Source organism: Podarcis bocagei (genome assembly GCF_964188305.1).
Source record: "Podarcis bocagei genome assembly, chromosome: 10".
Lineage (NCBI taxonomy): Eukaryota > Metazoa > Chordata > Lepidosauria > Squamata > Lacertidae > Podarcis > Podarcis bocagei.
In genome coordinates, this window is record NC_138135.1 from 6754544 (window position 1) to 6769964 (window position 15421).

The 15421-nt window shown below is 48.4% G+C and overlaps 2 protein-coding genes across 2 annotated transcripts; both read right to left on the minus strand.

Moving 5' to 3' along the window:
• Nucleotides 1-407: 407 nt before the first annotated feature.
• LOC308595697 (interferon-induced protein with tetratricopeptide repeats 5-like) lies at nt 408-5029 on the minus strand. Its single transcript, XM_081210325.1, has 2 exons — nt 4885-5029; nt 408-2105 (listed from the first exon to the last, which is right to left on the minus strand). The coding sequence occupies exons 1-2, from the start codon at nt 4887-4889 to the stop codon at nt 743-745; spliced, it is 1368 nt and encodes a 455-aa protein (XP_081066451.1). The 5' UTR covers nt 4890-5029; the 3' UTR covers nt 408-742.
• Nucleotides 5030-8381: 3352 nt separating this feature from the next.
• SPMIP1 (sperm microtubule inner protein 1) lies at nt 8382-13764 on the minus strand. Its single transcript, XM_081210538.1, has 2 exons — nt 13186-13764; nt 8382-8556 (listed from the first exon to the last, which is right to left on the minus strand). Exons 1-2 carry the CDS (start codon nt 13646-13648, stop codon nt 8447-8449), a joined length of 573 nt encoding a protein of 190 aa, XP_081066664.1. The 5' UTR covers nt 13649-13764; the 3' UTR covers nt 8382-8446.
• Nucleotides 13765-15421: the final 1657 nt, after the last annotated feature.

Consider the following 15421-nt stretch of genomic DNA (forward strand, 5'->3'; position numbering starts at 1 on the left):
CGCCCTGGGACCTTAGGGTGACGGGCAAGCAGTATGTGGTCACCATAATCTTAATACTGTTACGTGGCACCCAAATCTCTGAGCGGAGCAATATCCCAGGGCTCAGTTTCCTTGGAACAGGCAACAGTGGAGACCGTGGTGTCCTTAGGATATATGGTTTATTTGCACAACATACATACAACCGGAGCCCTGGATGGAGGGGCTTGCAGACTTAACACCCCAAAAGGTCTTGCTTCTTCCATACTGACAGTCTTGGAATCAAGCAGAAAAGAATAATAATAATAATAATAATAAATTTTATTTATATCCCGCCCTCCCCAGCCGAAGCCGGGCTCAGGGCGGCTAACAACAATAAAACAGTACAAAAGTACAACATAAACAACATTCTAAAATCATTGCACTGAACTCCAGCAATGGAATACTCCGTTAGATTTTAACCCTTGCCAGATCCAGGACTTTCTGCCTGCAACTAAAAATAATAATAGTAATAGTAATAGTAATAGTAATAAAAGCAAGGCAACTTCTAGAAACAACTACACAGATAAACACAACTGGAAGCTTTTTTCCTCTCCTTTAGTGCAGCGAGGGGACTGCAACGAAACTTTATGGAAATCAGCTTTTCCCCAGCAAAACCTGCTGGAGGGTCCAGGGGCTCAGAGCTGCAGGAAGAGCCTCTTCCCAAACTGGAAGGAAAGAGCCACAACCCCTTGCCTCTCTGCAAGTGTGTGAGTGTGGAGGTCCTTCACTGCTGGGCCCTGCTGTTCCCTCGCCACAAACCCCTTCGCCACGATCCGTCCTGTTGACTTGTAACCTGAAGCCCTGTTTCTTTAAGGAAGCTGTAGACAGCGCTCGCTTGGTCCATTTCTCCGTCTTCCCTGAACATCCTCGCCAGCCTCTTCAGGCGAACTTCCAGCTGCTTCCTCTCAAGGGAGTGGTCTCCGGGGATCCTGGCGGCCGCCTGGTACATCTCTAAGGCCTTGCTCTTCATCCCCTTCTTGTGGAGGTGGAAGTCCCCCCAGTGCATGTAGATGGACTGCTGGCATCTCTTGCTGGCTCCCGGGAGCTCCTCCATCAGGTTAAGGTAGATCTCTTCCTCGTAAGCCGGTGACCTCTCACCGTAAGCTTTCGCCAGCTTCAGCCGGGTGAAGATGGAGAAAGGATCCATCTCCAGAGCGCGTTTGAAGCTCTCAATGGCAGGCTCAATGGCTTCTTCTCTGACATCGCCTGGAGAGTGCTCCAACATCTGCAGGTAGCACATGCCAAGGTCGTAGTGTAGGAGATGGTAGCCGGGATCTAAGGCGATGGCCTTCTTCAGAATGGAAATGGTACAGGGAAGGGATTGCTGCTTATACAGCTTGGAGACGATTCGGAGGACTTCAGGGTTCACGCTCTCCTGGGCAACATCGTCCACAAGGAAGAGCGCTCTTTCCGTGTCCACCGCCTTAAGTGTCTGAGCCAAGTAAGCTTTGGCTTCATAGTTCTGCGGCTGGTGAGCGACGACTTCTTCCAGCAACTTCTGGGCTTCTTCCCGTTTTTCGTCGGCCCAAGAATGAGTGTAGGAGGCATAAACGGAGATGGCCAGTCCGGCCTGGAACTCCTCGTTGGACTCTTCCGCCTCCAGCGCCTTCCGGAAACATTCTGCGGCCTGGTCCCCGTTCCGGAAGCCCCCGGCCAGGAGGGACCAGCCTTTCTGAGCATGGACTTCAGGGATCATCGCAGAGTAGGCCTCTGGGCTGGCCAAGGACCGGCAGATGTCGTGGATGCGTCCCAGGTAGAGGTCCACCATGTCGTAATTGACCAAGCGGTAGTAGACCCAGGCGTAGTTGCCGTAGGTCACCAGGGCCTGGCGGGAGAAGTTGGTGGGGTGGTCCCTCTTCAGAGCCCCCTCTGCTTCTCGGAGGCTGTCCAGGGCCTCCTCGTAGTTCCCCTGGAAGTCCTGGAGGTAGGCCCTCATGGCAAGGTAGGCGCCTCGGTTGCGGTGTGGGGTGTGCTGGGCCAATGGGGCCAGGGTCTGCAGGATGTGCAAGGCATCCACCTTGTCCTTGAACTCGAAGTCCCAGGTGAAGTGGCACTGCAAGCTCTCCAGCTTCGATCTCAGAGGTCGGCTGCAGAGGGAAGAGGCAGGGAGATCGAGAAAGGGTGAGGGACACTCTTGAGAGGATATACAGTCGTACCTCGGGTTACAGTCATTTCAGGTTACATACGCTTCAGGTTACAGACGCCACTAACCCAGAAATAGTACCTCGGGTTAAGAACTTTGCTTCAGGATGAGCACAGAAATTGCACGGTGGCGGCAGCAGGAGGCCCCCTTAGCTAAAGTGGTGCTTCAGGTTAAGAACAGTTTCAGGTTAAGAACGGACCTCACCTCCAGAACAAATTAAGTGCTTAACCCGAGGTACCACTGTACAGTCGTACCTCAGCTCCCGAACGCCTTGGGAGTTGAACGTTTTGGCTCCCGAACGATCGAAAATGGGAAGTGAGTGTTCCGGTTTTCCAACGTTCTTCCTGCAACCAGTCGGAAGCCGCACTTTGATAGTCAAATGTTTTGGATGTCGAAAAGACTTCCGGAACGGATTCTGTTCCAAGGTACGACTATACAGTGGTACCTCGGGTTAAATACTTAATTCATTCCAGAGGTCTGTTCTTAACCTGAAACTGTTCTTAACCTGAAGCACCACTGTAGCTAATGGGGCCTCCTGCTGGCACTGCGCTGCCGCTGCACAATTTGTGTTCTCATCCTGAAGCAAAGTTCTTAACCCAAGGTACTATTTCTGGGTTAGCAGAGTCTGTAACCTGAAGCGTATGTAACCCAAGGTACCACTGTATAATGGATTGGGGGAATATGTTTAAAAGTACCTTTAAAAAACAAACAAACCTTTTTCTTGGGGATAATTTAGAGGGAAATCACGAGGTGTCCAAAAAAGGCTATTTATGTATGCTACTACTGCTACTACTGTGTTTTGCTAGCCCCAGAATGGAAACCGAGCGAGGTCCCAACCAAAGAAGAATGGAAACTTGAACTGATGGAATACGCGTAGCTTGCAGATTTGACATACAGAATAAGAGAGCAAGAAGCATGTATGTTTAAAGAAGGCTGGAAAATGTTTACTGGTTATATGGGTGAAAGTTGTATAAATTTAAAAACGTCGGCAGCCTTAAGGCAAATTCAACAGTGCAAATTAAGTTTTGATGGTGTAACAATGGAATACGGAATGGTTTAGGTCATTCACAATATGCAGGGATGTATGGTAGGCACAAAGAACCACGGAAAGAAGGGAAGTCAATGATTTGAGGATGTTTAAATGAATATCCTGAAATGTAAATTAGAAAAATCTAATAAAACTATAAATAAATAAAAAGAGAGAAAGGGTGAAGGGGTGCTGCGGGTAGGAGTCCTTTGCCCAAAAGGGCCCAGAAGATTTAGGATTTAGACTTGGTTGTCACTGGAATGTGGCCTCTTGCCAAAAAAGGGTCACACCTGTTGCCCCACCCACTTTTACCTATAGACCACACCCACTTTGCACCGAGGCCCCGCCCGCTTTTATCCCTAGGCCCTGCCCACACGAGCAGGTGCCTGCTTCTACTCCCTAGATTTGGCCAAAGAGTGTCAGAATAACAGCTCCGTCAGTAGAGCAGGAGACTCTGGATCTCCGGGTTGTGGGTTCGAGCCCCACCTGGGGTAAAAGATCCCTGCACTTCAGGGGGTTGGACTAGATGACCCCTGGGGTCCCTTCCAACTCTACAGTTCCACGATCCTCTCTCCAGCCCTACCTGCAGATGCCATCAGGGGACCACAGGGTTTTAGAGTTGCAAGGGACATCGACGGTCATCTAGTCCAGCCCTGAAATCTTCTGCATGCAAAGCGCAGGAATTCGAGGAAAAGAAAAGTCCTTTGGAGGTTTTTAAGCAGGGCTGGGATGGCCACATGCCAGGGATTCTTTAGCTGAGATTCCTGCCTTGCAGGGGGTCCCTTCCAACTCCACAACTCCATGATCTCCAGTGCCAGAGGCAGCCTGCCTCTGAGACTGTGCGCACACCCTCCTTCAAAGCGCATTGAAAGTGTGCACGCACTGCCAGAACCCTGGAAACTGAACGATGCTTGGAAATGCCGCTCTGATGTGTAAACTGCAGTTAACAGGATTCTTTCTGGGTGGGGGGGGGGTGCTTCAGGGAAACATCCCTGGGGGTTCTGTTCCTCAGTACAGTGGTACCTCGGGTTAAGTACTTAATTCGTTCCGGAGGTCCGTTCTTAACCTGAAACTGTTCTTAACCTGAAGCACCACTTTAGCTAATGGGGCCTCCCGCTGCTGCTGCACCGCCGGAGCACAATTTCTGTTCTCATCCTGAAGCAAAGTTCTTAACCCGAGGTAATATTTCTGGGTTAGTGGAGTCTGTAACCTGAAGGGTATGTAACCCGAGGTACCACTGTACTATGAATGTGGTACACCACAAGGTGCGCAGCTTCGCTCAGTTGCAGAAGCCGACGCCTCGGGCTGGTTTGTTGCCCTGGGCTGAGGGGGGGGGCGGCGCCTGGCGGATCTTTCCACCCCACTGCATATGCTGAAGACAGCCCCGGTCATCTAGTCCAGCCCTGAAATCTTCTACATGCGAAGCAGGTGCTCTAACCACTGAGCCACAGCTGCCGCTCTCCTGATGTCGCGGGACTCCCGCTCCCGTTTCCCCCCGGCCCTTGGCCATGCTGGCTGCCGAAGCTGGGGACCAGCAACTCCCAACTTGCATTGCAGGGGGCCAGGCTATTCGGGGTGGGGGGTTTCCCTCCCATCTCTCCCATTCTGGGATTCTAACTCCAGCAGCACAAGATGCAGAACGGGAGGTCTTTAAGCCGGAGGAGTCAGATCTACGCAGGGGGGAGTCCCTGCTTACCTCATTTTTCCTTTTCCAGAGAGGAGGCTGAATTTCGCAGGAAGCGAACTTTCCCTCGCCAGCGGTCCAGCAGTCTGCAGGATGCTACCTCCGTCTGCAAACTTTTGCCTCGCTCTCTCAGTTTATATAGCAACGCAGTGAGCTCACTCGGGCAGAATAGAAACCGAAACTCAAAAGAGAGATCCGTTTCTTGCTTTGGGAGAGGAATCTTGCTTGGCTGCTTGCAAAGCCTCCAAGCGGAACATTTTATTTTAACTTTGATTTTTTCCCCCCAAGCGCAATATTTTAGCCCCCCACTCGCGGAAATGAATAAATCAGGGTTTAAACGGGGGCCATGCGGCAAAATTGCACCTCGGCTCTCCCCTGCAATCGATGCAAAGCTCCTCCCGGCTCGTTTTGCTCTCCATCCTTGCCTGCTCGCGCCCCCGTCCGCTCCCCGATTCCCCAGGGCCTCCCGCTCTCCTTCCCATCCCGATCCCATGTCCACAAGGTCGGGAGGGATCCTCAATCCACCCTTGCAAGGTCTCCTCTGCTCGGCAGTGCAACATCTGAGCCAAACAGTTGTCTCTGCGAGGCTTTGCAGAATTAGCTAGTTTCTCTTTTTCTCCTGATTCCAGGCATGTCTACTTGGAAGTAAGCCCCGGGCTGGCCACGGAGGAGAAACCTGCAAAGGGGGCGAAGGGGAGAGGCTCCAAGGGCGAGGGGCATGGCTGCTGGAACAGAGCACCCAGACAGCGGTGCCCAGCTTGGGGCTGAAAACCAGGCGGGTGCTGGTCCAAACCGGCAAAAGGCCTCCTTGATTCTCCATTTGCAGTGCAGCAACTTCAAAGCTGCTTGGGCTGGAGGATGGAGTTTTGTGGCATCGCGAAGAAGTGTGCTAAGCTTTTAAATGAACCCCCTTTGAGGTTGCAAATAAAGGTTTGTGGGGCTGTGGTCTAAAGTTAACCACTGTGCCTCTTGGACTTGCCAATCGGAAGGTCGGCGGTTCAAATCCCCACGACGGGGTGAGCTCCCGTTGCTCTGTCCCTGCTCCTGCCAACCTAGCAGTTCAAAAGCACGCCAGTGCAAGTAGATAAATAGGTACCGCTCCAGCGGGAAGGTAAATGGCATTTCCATGTGTTCTGGTTTCCGTCATAGTGTTCCATTGTGCCAGAAGTGGTTTAGTCATGCTGGCCACACGACTTGGAAAGCTGTCTGTTCTAAGAATTCTAAGATCTCAGATATAAATTAAACATTCAGCAATGTGCAAGGCAAACACATGCATAAGTATATGAACCATGCGTCTGAAATAGTATGGGAGAGCAATCCTGAAGCCATTTGTTCTCTCCCAATGACCTCAGATATTCCAGTAAAGGTAAAGGGACCCCTGACCATTAGGTCCAGTCGTGACCGACTCTGGGGTTGCAGCGCTCATCTTGCTTTATTGGTCAAGGGAGCCGGCCTACAGCTTCTGGGTCATGTGGCCAGCATGACTAAGCCGCTTCTGGCAAACCAGAGCAGTGCACGGAAACGCCGTTTACCTTCCCGCCGGAGTGGTACCTATTTATCTACTTGCACTTTGACGTGCTTTTGAACTGCTAGGTTGGCAGGAGCAGGGACCGAGCAACGGGAGCTCACCCCATCGCGGGGATTCGAACTGCCGACCTTCTGATCGGCAAGTCCTAGGCTCTGTGGTTTAACCCACAGCACCACCTGCACCCACATTCCCCTGCAGGAAGGGAGGCAAATGGGGAAAGCCTTTTTTTGTCTTTTTGCTTACAAATCCAGTCTTAAGGGCATATTTGCGTATGAATAGGGCCTGAGCCTGTGGAATCAGGAACTAAAATATCAACTTCACTAAAGGATGGGGAGGCTTCCCAGGCAATGCAGTCAGTGATCATTATCAGGCATCCTGGCAAACAGGATTTCTGCTGGAGACTACCTCCTTCTATGATTAAAAAAAAATAAAAATACAAAATTGTCCAATAGCACCTTAGGGAGCAATTGTTGTTCTGGTTATAAGCTTTTGTGTGCATGGTCTGTTATACCCAGAACAACTTAGCTTGTCCCTACTGGACAATTTTTAAAGTTTTTTGGGGAAGGATTCTGCAGACCATCACAGCTACCTACATGAATCCTTCTATGATGTATGTATGGTGTTTCTGGGGGTGGTCTTGGGCTACAGTGTGGGCAATTTCAAAAGTCTATATAAGGACCTGCGCACCATTTCAAAAGTCTATATAATAGGTTAAGATGCTGAGTAAGGATAAATGATAGAGGTTAAGGACTTGCTGAATTAAATATCTGAACTTGAATACAAAAGGGGAGGTGTGAGGAGGTCAGGAAACTAGTAAATGAAAAAATAAAATATGAAATTATTGATTCCCCCCCCCTTCTTTTCTTCTCTTTTTGTGTTAACTGTTTTCTATTTTGTAATTTTCATGTGTTTTGTTTTTATATTTTTGTAATTCTTTTTTTATTATATTAGGGTTATTCTTTGTTTTTACCTTTTAAGTTTAAATTTTGAAACTCTCTAATGTTTGTAAAACTTCAATAAATATTACTTTTTTAAAAAAAGTCTATATAAGGACCTGCGCACCATTGTTCGAGGTTCCTGTGTGCGGTGAGAGGGGGACCCTGTTTCAACAAATTAATAAAGATCAGGCTTACTAGCTGCTTTGCTTCTCAAAAATACTCTGGTTGGTCTCTGTTATTTCCATCTACTGATAGAAAACCAACATAAGGACTCTATACGCTATGAATTGAAGGGCTGTGAGGGCCGACCAAAGTTGTTGACCTTTTTTTTCGGATTAAAGTTGTTTGTTGAGGTTTATTTAGGATTTTACCCTAGGAAATAAACATGGGCCGGGCCGGATTAAACTGACTTGCGGGCTAAATTAGGCCCCCAAAATGGACTTTGGACATGCCTGCGAAGGGAAAAGGAGCAGGTTTTTTTTTGTATAACACCTGTGCATTAATTTTATCGTTTCGCCTTGTTTTGAGGCTTTTCTTTCTCTCGTTAGCGGAGTGTAAATTTTATGGAACAAATACATTTTTTTAAAGTGTTCATCCTACAATGGGTGGGGAAACCCAGCCAGATGGGCAGGGTATAAGAAATAAAATGGTTTTTGTTATTATTATTAATAAGAATATGAATAGTAATGCAATGAAAAGACCAGGCCTCAACACAGGTGTCTATGGTGTTAAAGACGCTCAGCAGTTGGCAACTCTACCAATCTGGCTTTAAAAAACAACAACTCTGGGTTTGATCTCAAGCGCTTCCATCGAATAAATCTGGTATCTTGTGCTCAGGATGAAATGAACAATTGCTCTTCCACAAGCTGCACTAGGCTCCACCCTCTTCCCACGGAACCTGCAGGCTCCGCCCTCTGCCCCGCCCCGAACCCCATAGGCTCCTCCCCCAGCCATATCAATCAAGGTGGCCCTTGGCCCTGCCCGTTCTCCAGGTGTTTGGAAGTCAAGGAAGGAAATCAAGGAAAGGCACCAGAGAAGGAGACTCGAGTGATAAAACATGTAGAGCTTTGTTTGCAAGCGCGAAGCCGGGGGAGCAGGCAGGTCTCGCTCAGAGGGCCACGTCGCGCGGGTGGAGCAGGGAGAAGGCGCCGTTCTTGCGGAAGAAGCTGTCGATACGGCACTTGGGGGTGGGGGCGATGTGGCTGGTGGCCAGCTTCCCTGGGGAGACACAAAAGGGTCAAGGTGATGAACAGCAGAGCCACCTACAGGATCAGGCCAGAGAGTGGCCCACCTACTCTAGTGTCTAATAATAATAATAATAATAATAATAATAATAATAATAATAATAATAATAATAGAAAACTTTAGCAACTTAACTTCAAATACAATTTACATCCAGCGTTTCTATATGCCAAATAAGCGTTCCTTAAGGCTTCCCAATTTTCCCAGTAGTGATGTATGGAAGTGAGAGCTGGACCATCAAGAAGGCTGATTACCGAAGAATGGAGGCTTTTGAATCTGGTGCTGGAGGAGACTCTTGAGAGTCCCATGGACTGCAAGAAGATCCAACCTCTCCATTCTGAAGGAAATCAGCCCTGAGGGCTCACTGGAAGGACAGATCCTGAAGCTGAGGCTCCAAGACTTTGGCCACCTCATGAGAAGAGAAGACTCCCTGGAAAAGACCCTGATGTTGGGAAAGATGGAGGGCACAAGGAGAAGGGGACGACAGAGGACGAGATGGTGGGATAGTGTTCTCGAAGGGACCAGCATGAGTTTGACCAAACTGCAGGAGGCAGTGTAAGACAGGAGGGCCTGGCGTGCTCTGGTCCAGGGGGTCACGAAGAGTCGGACACGACTAAACGACTAAACAACAACAAGGCTTCCTTCTTTGTGCGGCACTCTTGGTCAAACCAACAGTGCCCTTTAGCAGTGCGTGGCTTGCCAGCTGAGTTTATGTTGACAGAGACCACATCCTGCAAGGACTCAATGAGATTTTCGTAAGCCGCCAGGGAGGAATCTAGTGATAAATTGTTTATTACAACTGATCTTAATTGCAGTTTGTTTGTGTGCTCAAGACATCGATTCCATAAAACATATTTTGTTGCACTGTGCAAAATATGAGCAGGACAGGGCTGAACTGATATTACCCTTGCTGGTACCTTTCCTGGGAAAATCAGAGGCTCACTATGTCAGGTTCCTATTGGAAGACCGGACAAACTCCAGAACATTAGCAGTGGCGAAGTTTTTATCGGTGGTTGCAAGAACCAATGATCCCTATATTCTGAACAAAATGCTTGTTTAACCTGGAGGTAGGTTGTATGAATTATGTATTGTTTTGTAACAATTTGTTGGGTCTCTGGACCGTAATAAAGATTGATGATGAGTTGACATCCCCCTTGCAAAATAAAACGACCTCCCACCCTTACCTCTGGGGTATCTTTCTATGCCCCCCCCCCCCGTTCTGCTGCACTGTATGGTGGAATCTACACCCATATTTTTTTTATTTAAAAAATGCTGCAAAAATGCTTTTTAAAAAAACCACGTTTCGAAAAATACATTAAATTTGGCATATCTCGCCGCCGCCATCTGATGTCACATTCGTGTATTGCACTTTGCAACGCATTTAAAACGTTTCATTTGCAGCCGTAAGTCCTGCCAAACTAAATCTAATACGTATTTCCTCTAACGCATCTCTTGTCATTTTCAATCCGCTGCTCATAATTCAAATCCTGCCCGCGATTTCACTTGGTTATGGTTCTTTCCCAGATATTCTGAGAAGGGTTTCCACTCTTCAACACAGAGTTTGCCGTTTTGATTTCTCATTTCCGGCGTCCGCCAATTCTGCAGAGCCTATTAGTTTTGCATGACATTCCTCTTTAGTCTGGTCTTCTTCTTCCCGCCAATTCTGTGTCTATAGGATATTGGCGGCTGTTGTTGCGTACATAAATAGTTTGATCATATTTTTTGGTACGTTTGTCCCCAATATCCCCAGAAGAAAAGCTTCAGGCTTTTGGAGAATTGCTAATTTTAATATCTCAGCACCCAGTGTCAGGAATTAAGCCTACACTCGAGTAGGACCCTGGCAGAGACATATGCCCGACTGACATGTTCCCTCCCTCCTGGTCGATCGCTTGGGAGCTTCAAAAGCTTTCTTCACTTCCGAACATCACAGCGACCGATGCCAACAGACATCGGCACACTTAGGAATCCGCAGAGTCTTTGCAGCTTTTCGTGACAGACCTCAGCAACTCAGCATTTTGGCTAATCTACTTTATTTACATATAAACACACACGGAGCACTGCAACATGGCTCCCTTTCTCTCTAGCATCAGACAGCAAAGAGAAAAAGAACAAAGGACAATAGTCCCACTTCACAGAACGCAGTAACACAAACATCCTGTCTCCGTCACTTCCCACTCTGTGGAGTCAAAACATATACCGTCATGTGATAGGCAAAAATCCCATGACTGCAGTCATGGAGCAGGAATTCTAACACCCAGCTCCCACAGGGGCTAATGAGATGCCCCCCCCCCAAGGGAAACCTGCAAGCAGGATTTGAGCAACTCACCTTTCCTGCAGTGTCCAGCAGTTCAGAAGCTGTGTAGGCAGAGCATGGTCTGTTAGAATTCCTGCTCCGCGACTGCAGTCATGGGATTGTTGTCTTTCACCTGATGGTATATGTTTTGACTCCACAGAGTGGGAAGAGGCCGAGAACAGCCGAGAACAGCATTGGCCTTTTTTGCTGCTGCATCACACTGTTGGCTTATGTTCAGCTTGTGGTCCACCAAGACCTCTAGATCTTTTTCCCGTGTACTGCTAGTCCCCCATCCTATATTTGTGCATCTGGTTCTTCCAGCCTAACTGCAGAACCTGACATTTGTCCCTATGGATCGGTCCCCCTTTGGCCAAACCCAGCTGTAGCCAACTGCTCTCCTGATGTTCTTCTGTCCTTTCCCGTCCGCCCTGCCAGGTTCTCTGGAACCTGGTTCTCCAGGTTCTCTAGAATAGTATTGTCAGGGAACTGCCATCGCAGTCAGGAGTGGTAGAAGGGCTCCCAAGCGATGCCGGAGAAGGTCCCAGCAGGAAAAGTGGGGACTCAGTGACCGGGGAAGGAAATCGGCGTTACACCAGGGAGAAAGGGGGGCAGAGGCGGGCTTCGGAGGGATGGCTCCAGGACTCTTCGCCAGACACCAGCGGGGAGAGCATTGGTCCTCCACTGCCCACACCCACCCTGCGCAGAAGACTTCCACGCAGGGAGGCTAGGCGGAGACTATCCGTCAAGGAACTTTTATGTTGGAAGAAGTTCAGGAAACGCCCACTGACGGATTCTGCCAGTGACTGAGACAGACGCGGAATCAGGACTGTCCAGCCAGGGAAAGGTTTATCCAGGCAACCTCGCCGAGAGTGGCGGCAACTTACGCACGAGCAACCCCCAATTCCCATTACAAGTATTGGCCTTTTTTGCTGCTGCATCACGCTGTGGGCTCATGTTCAGTTTGTGGTCCACTAAGACCCCGAGATTTCTGTGGAGGCAGCCCAGAATGACATTGCTGCGCAACCCAAATCCGATTCCCGCCCACTAGTCTTTTCCAGGGGGCACCTAGGACTCCCTTCCTCTCCTAGCAGCTGTAAGGAATGACATGGTTTGAATGGACCTAAAATGGTTGGAGACCACCAACACAAAACGGATGTTGTTGATGAACTAATAACGAACTGTGTTTGTCAAAGAACCAATGGAATGTGCATGTTCCGGCCAAGTGAACGGTACACGCAAGGAAGCATAAAGACTGACTATACTACACTAGTTGCAAACAATGAGCGTTGAAACATGCCAAAAGCTACTCAGCACTAGTTCCGAGCAATGAGTGTTGTGATTTGCCAAGAACATGCCAAGGACAAAGGACCTCTTGTTATTAAATATACCAAGAAAAAAGCCCACCAAGAACTCTGGCCAATATAAGTTTCAGCAGTGGGAGTGGTCCCTACTCCCAAATCAATAGTCAATAATTCGTTACAGCATTAGAGAAAATAAGTTATAAAACATCTAAATTCTAAATTATCATAAATTATGATAATTTAGAATTTAAATGTATTTTTGTGTAATGTTTGATACTTCCTGCTGATGAAGGTGAATACATCGAAACAGGGCCCTGTCCTGGTTTCTGATCCATAATTTGACTTCTGACTTCTGCTCAATGATTGAAACTAAGACCTTCACTTCGAATTTGACTTAAGACTAACATGAACATCTCTACTCATAAACTCTTATCTTTAATGCTGTAACGAATTATTGTGTTACACATATTTTTATGAGTTTGAGTTTGTAATCTCTGGGTTTATAATCTCTATTTGAGTTTGTAATCTTTGTCAGAATACATACTTTTGAATGGATTAGTTTTGTTACAATTGATTATTGATTTGCGAGTGCAGACCACTCCCACTAGTAAAACATCCCTCCCGCAACCCCTTGGTTAGTGCTGTGGGTTAAACCACAGAGCCTAGGGCTTGCCGATCAGAAGGTCGGTGGTTCAAATCCCTGTGACAGGGTGAGCTCCCGTTGCTCTGTCCCAGCTCCTGCCAATCTAGGAGTTCGAAAGCACAAAGTGCAAGTAGATAAATAGGTACCGCTCTGGCGGGAAGGTAAACAGCGTTTCCGTGCGCTGCTCTGGTTCGCCAGAAGCAGCTTAGTCGTGCTGGCCACATGACCCGGAAGCTGTACGTCGGCTCTCTCGGCCATTAAAGCAAGATGAGCACCGCAACCCCAGAGTCAGCCACAACTGGACCTAATGGTCAGGGGTCCCTTCACCTTTTACAGCACCCCTCCCACACTGCCTCGCTGCCACTCACCCATCTGCCAGCCATAGTTGAAGTTGGTGGTGACAGGAAAGGTATATTTGTCCTCTGGGTTCAAGAGCAGGCGCAGCTTCAGGTAGCGCGTGCGCCCTTCGTCCTCGTGCGAGATGCCCTGGTACAGGAGGTTGCGCAACTCCCGAGGCGCAGGCCTCATTTCCATCTCCAGGATCGCGGCGTCCACCCCGGTCAGGTCCCGTTCCCGCGCCAGCCCTGCGGGGGCTGCCGTTAGAGGCGGGATGGGGCGCTGGGGGGTTACGTCCAGTGGGGCGGGCTTGACAGAGGGGAGCCGTAAGGTGTTGTCCACCGCCTTCTTCCGACGCTCCCTCTGCGCCTGCTGCTTGGCCTTCACGATGGCGCCGTATTTCTGGTGCCAGCGGTAGCGCACCACGAGCTCTTTGTTGTACTCCTCCTTCCAGAAGTTCTGTTGTAGGGTGTCCATGTTCAGCGCCCGCGCCATGGCTGGCTAAGGGACCTGCGGGCAGCGCCCAGGACTGCCCTCGTTGCCACAAGCCAACCGGTGAGCCAGAGTCAGTGTGCCAGGAGTGGGCATCCCTGAGGAGACCTCCTTGGGGTTGGCAGCACCTCACAGATGCTTCAAGCAGCCCCTTGTGATGTCATGGGTCTCCCCAGCCTCCTGCCAAAGGCATTGGTGGGGGGCAAAGGGACCCTCAGCGTGGCTCAGCTATGCCACTAGCCTAACTCAGGGGTAGGCAACCTAAGGCCCAGGGGCCGGATCTGACCCAATTGCCTTCTCAATCCAGCCCGTGGACGGTCCGGGAATCAGTGTGTTTTTTACATGAGTAGAATGTGTCCTTTTATTTAAAATGCATCTCTGGGTTATTTGTGGGACCTTCTGACATTCTTAAGAGTATTAATAAAAAAATTCCTTCCAGTAGCACCTTAAAGACCAACTAAGTTAGTTCTTGGTATGAGCTTTCGTGTGCATGCACACTTCTTCAGATACACTGAAACAGAAGTTGCCAGACCCTTCTATATAGTGAGAAGGTGGGGGGGGGGTATTACTCAGAAGGGTGGTGGGAATGGGAGATTGGCAGATAGCGGAGATGAGCCTGTTGACGACTCTTAACGACTGCAATAGGTCTTACAGGAAAAGGCAAGGGGTGAGAAGGTGAGAAATGGCTTAGTCATGTATAATGAGATAAGAATCCAATGTCTTTGTTCAGACCAGGTCTCTCCATGGTTTTAAGTTTGGTAATGAGTTGCAATTCAGCAGCTTCTCTTTCCTCTTTCTCTTTCTCTTTCTCAATACTCAATAAGAGTATTGTTCAGAATAGCGGTTTAGAAGACATACTAAGGAGGATAAATACTCAATGAAATTCAAAACATTGACGATCAGTTGCACATTTATTCAAAACCCATTTAAAACTATTTAGTGAATTAATTCAACAAGATTTGATCCTGGTGATACATCAGAGCGAAGGAAATTCAGAGCATAGAATCTTTACATATAACTCTGTACCAAGATGTGCAGTCCTTAATTTTGAAGGTTGTCATATTGCAAAAAGTGAAAGTCTGGACACAAAAGTTGTTGAGCTTTATATATATGTATTTGAAGCTTTTGAGCTATTTTTAAGGAATATCTCAACCAAAAAACAAACAAACAAACAAACAAACACATCCGACATGGGTGGCCATAGACTCGAATTTCCTCAGACATTTAAGCCTATTTTTTTGAAAAATCCGCTTAGATGTTATTTCTAACCAGCGAACCCGGGAAATTCCGGACGCATGGGAGCCCTAAAATGATGAAGTGGAGCAGTGCTTTTTTCCTGTCAACATTTTGTAAATCTCTGTCTTTTGCCCATTTACTGTATTTTCCCCAATTTGAACTACAAAATGGTGATTTTCTTGAGTCAAAAATGAGAGTTCCCCTAAACATTTTTTTTAAAGAAAAAATGCACTTAAGAGGAGAAAGCCTGCAATTAGTTCTTTGCTCTGAAGATGTGAAAAAAACTCATTCCCCAAACATTCCGGCCAAATCAAAGGAAAGAAATCAAAAAGGCGTCTAGTTAACCCGGAGTAAAAACAACCCACGTGTCCCTCTGCGGTTTCTTATCTCTGTGGAAGAGGCTGCTCTTCCGCCCTTTCTCCGTAAGGCTTCTCCACCCGTCACCACGCAAGCGCCACAGGAGGGTACCGCCCCTCGCGGACACTGCGCCTGCGCCGCCCCTCACCGCCCGCCGCATAAAACCTCCTTACGGCGGCTGCG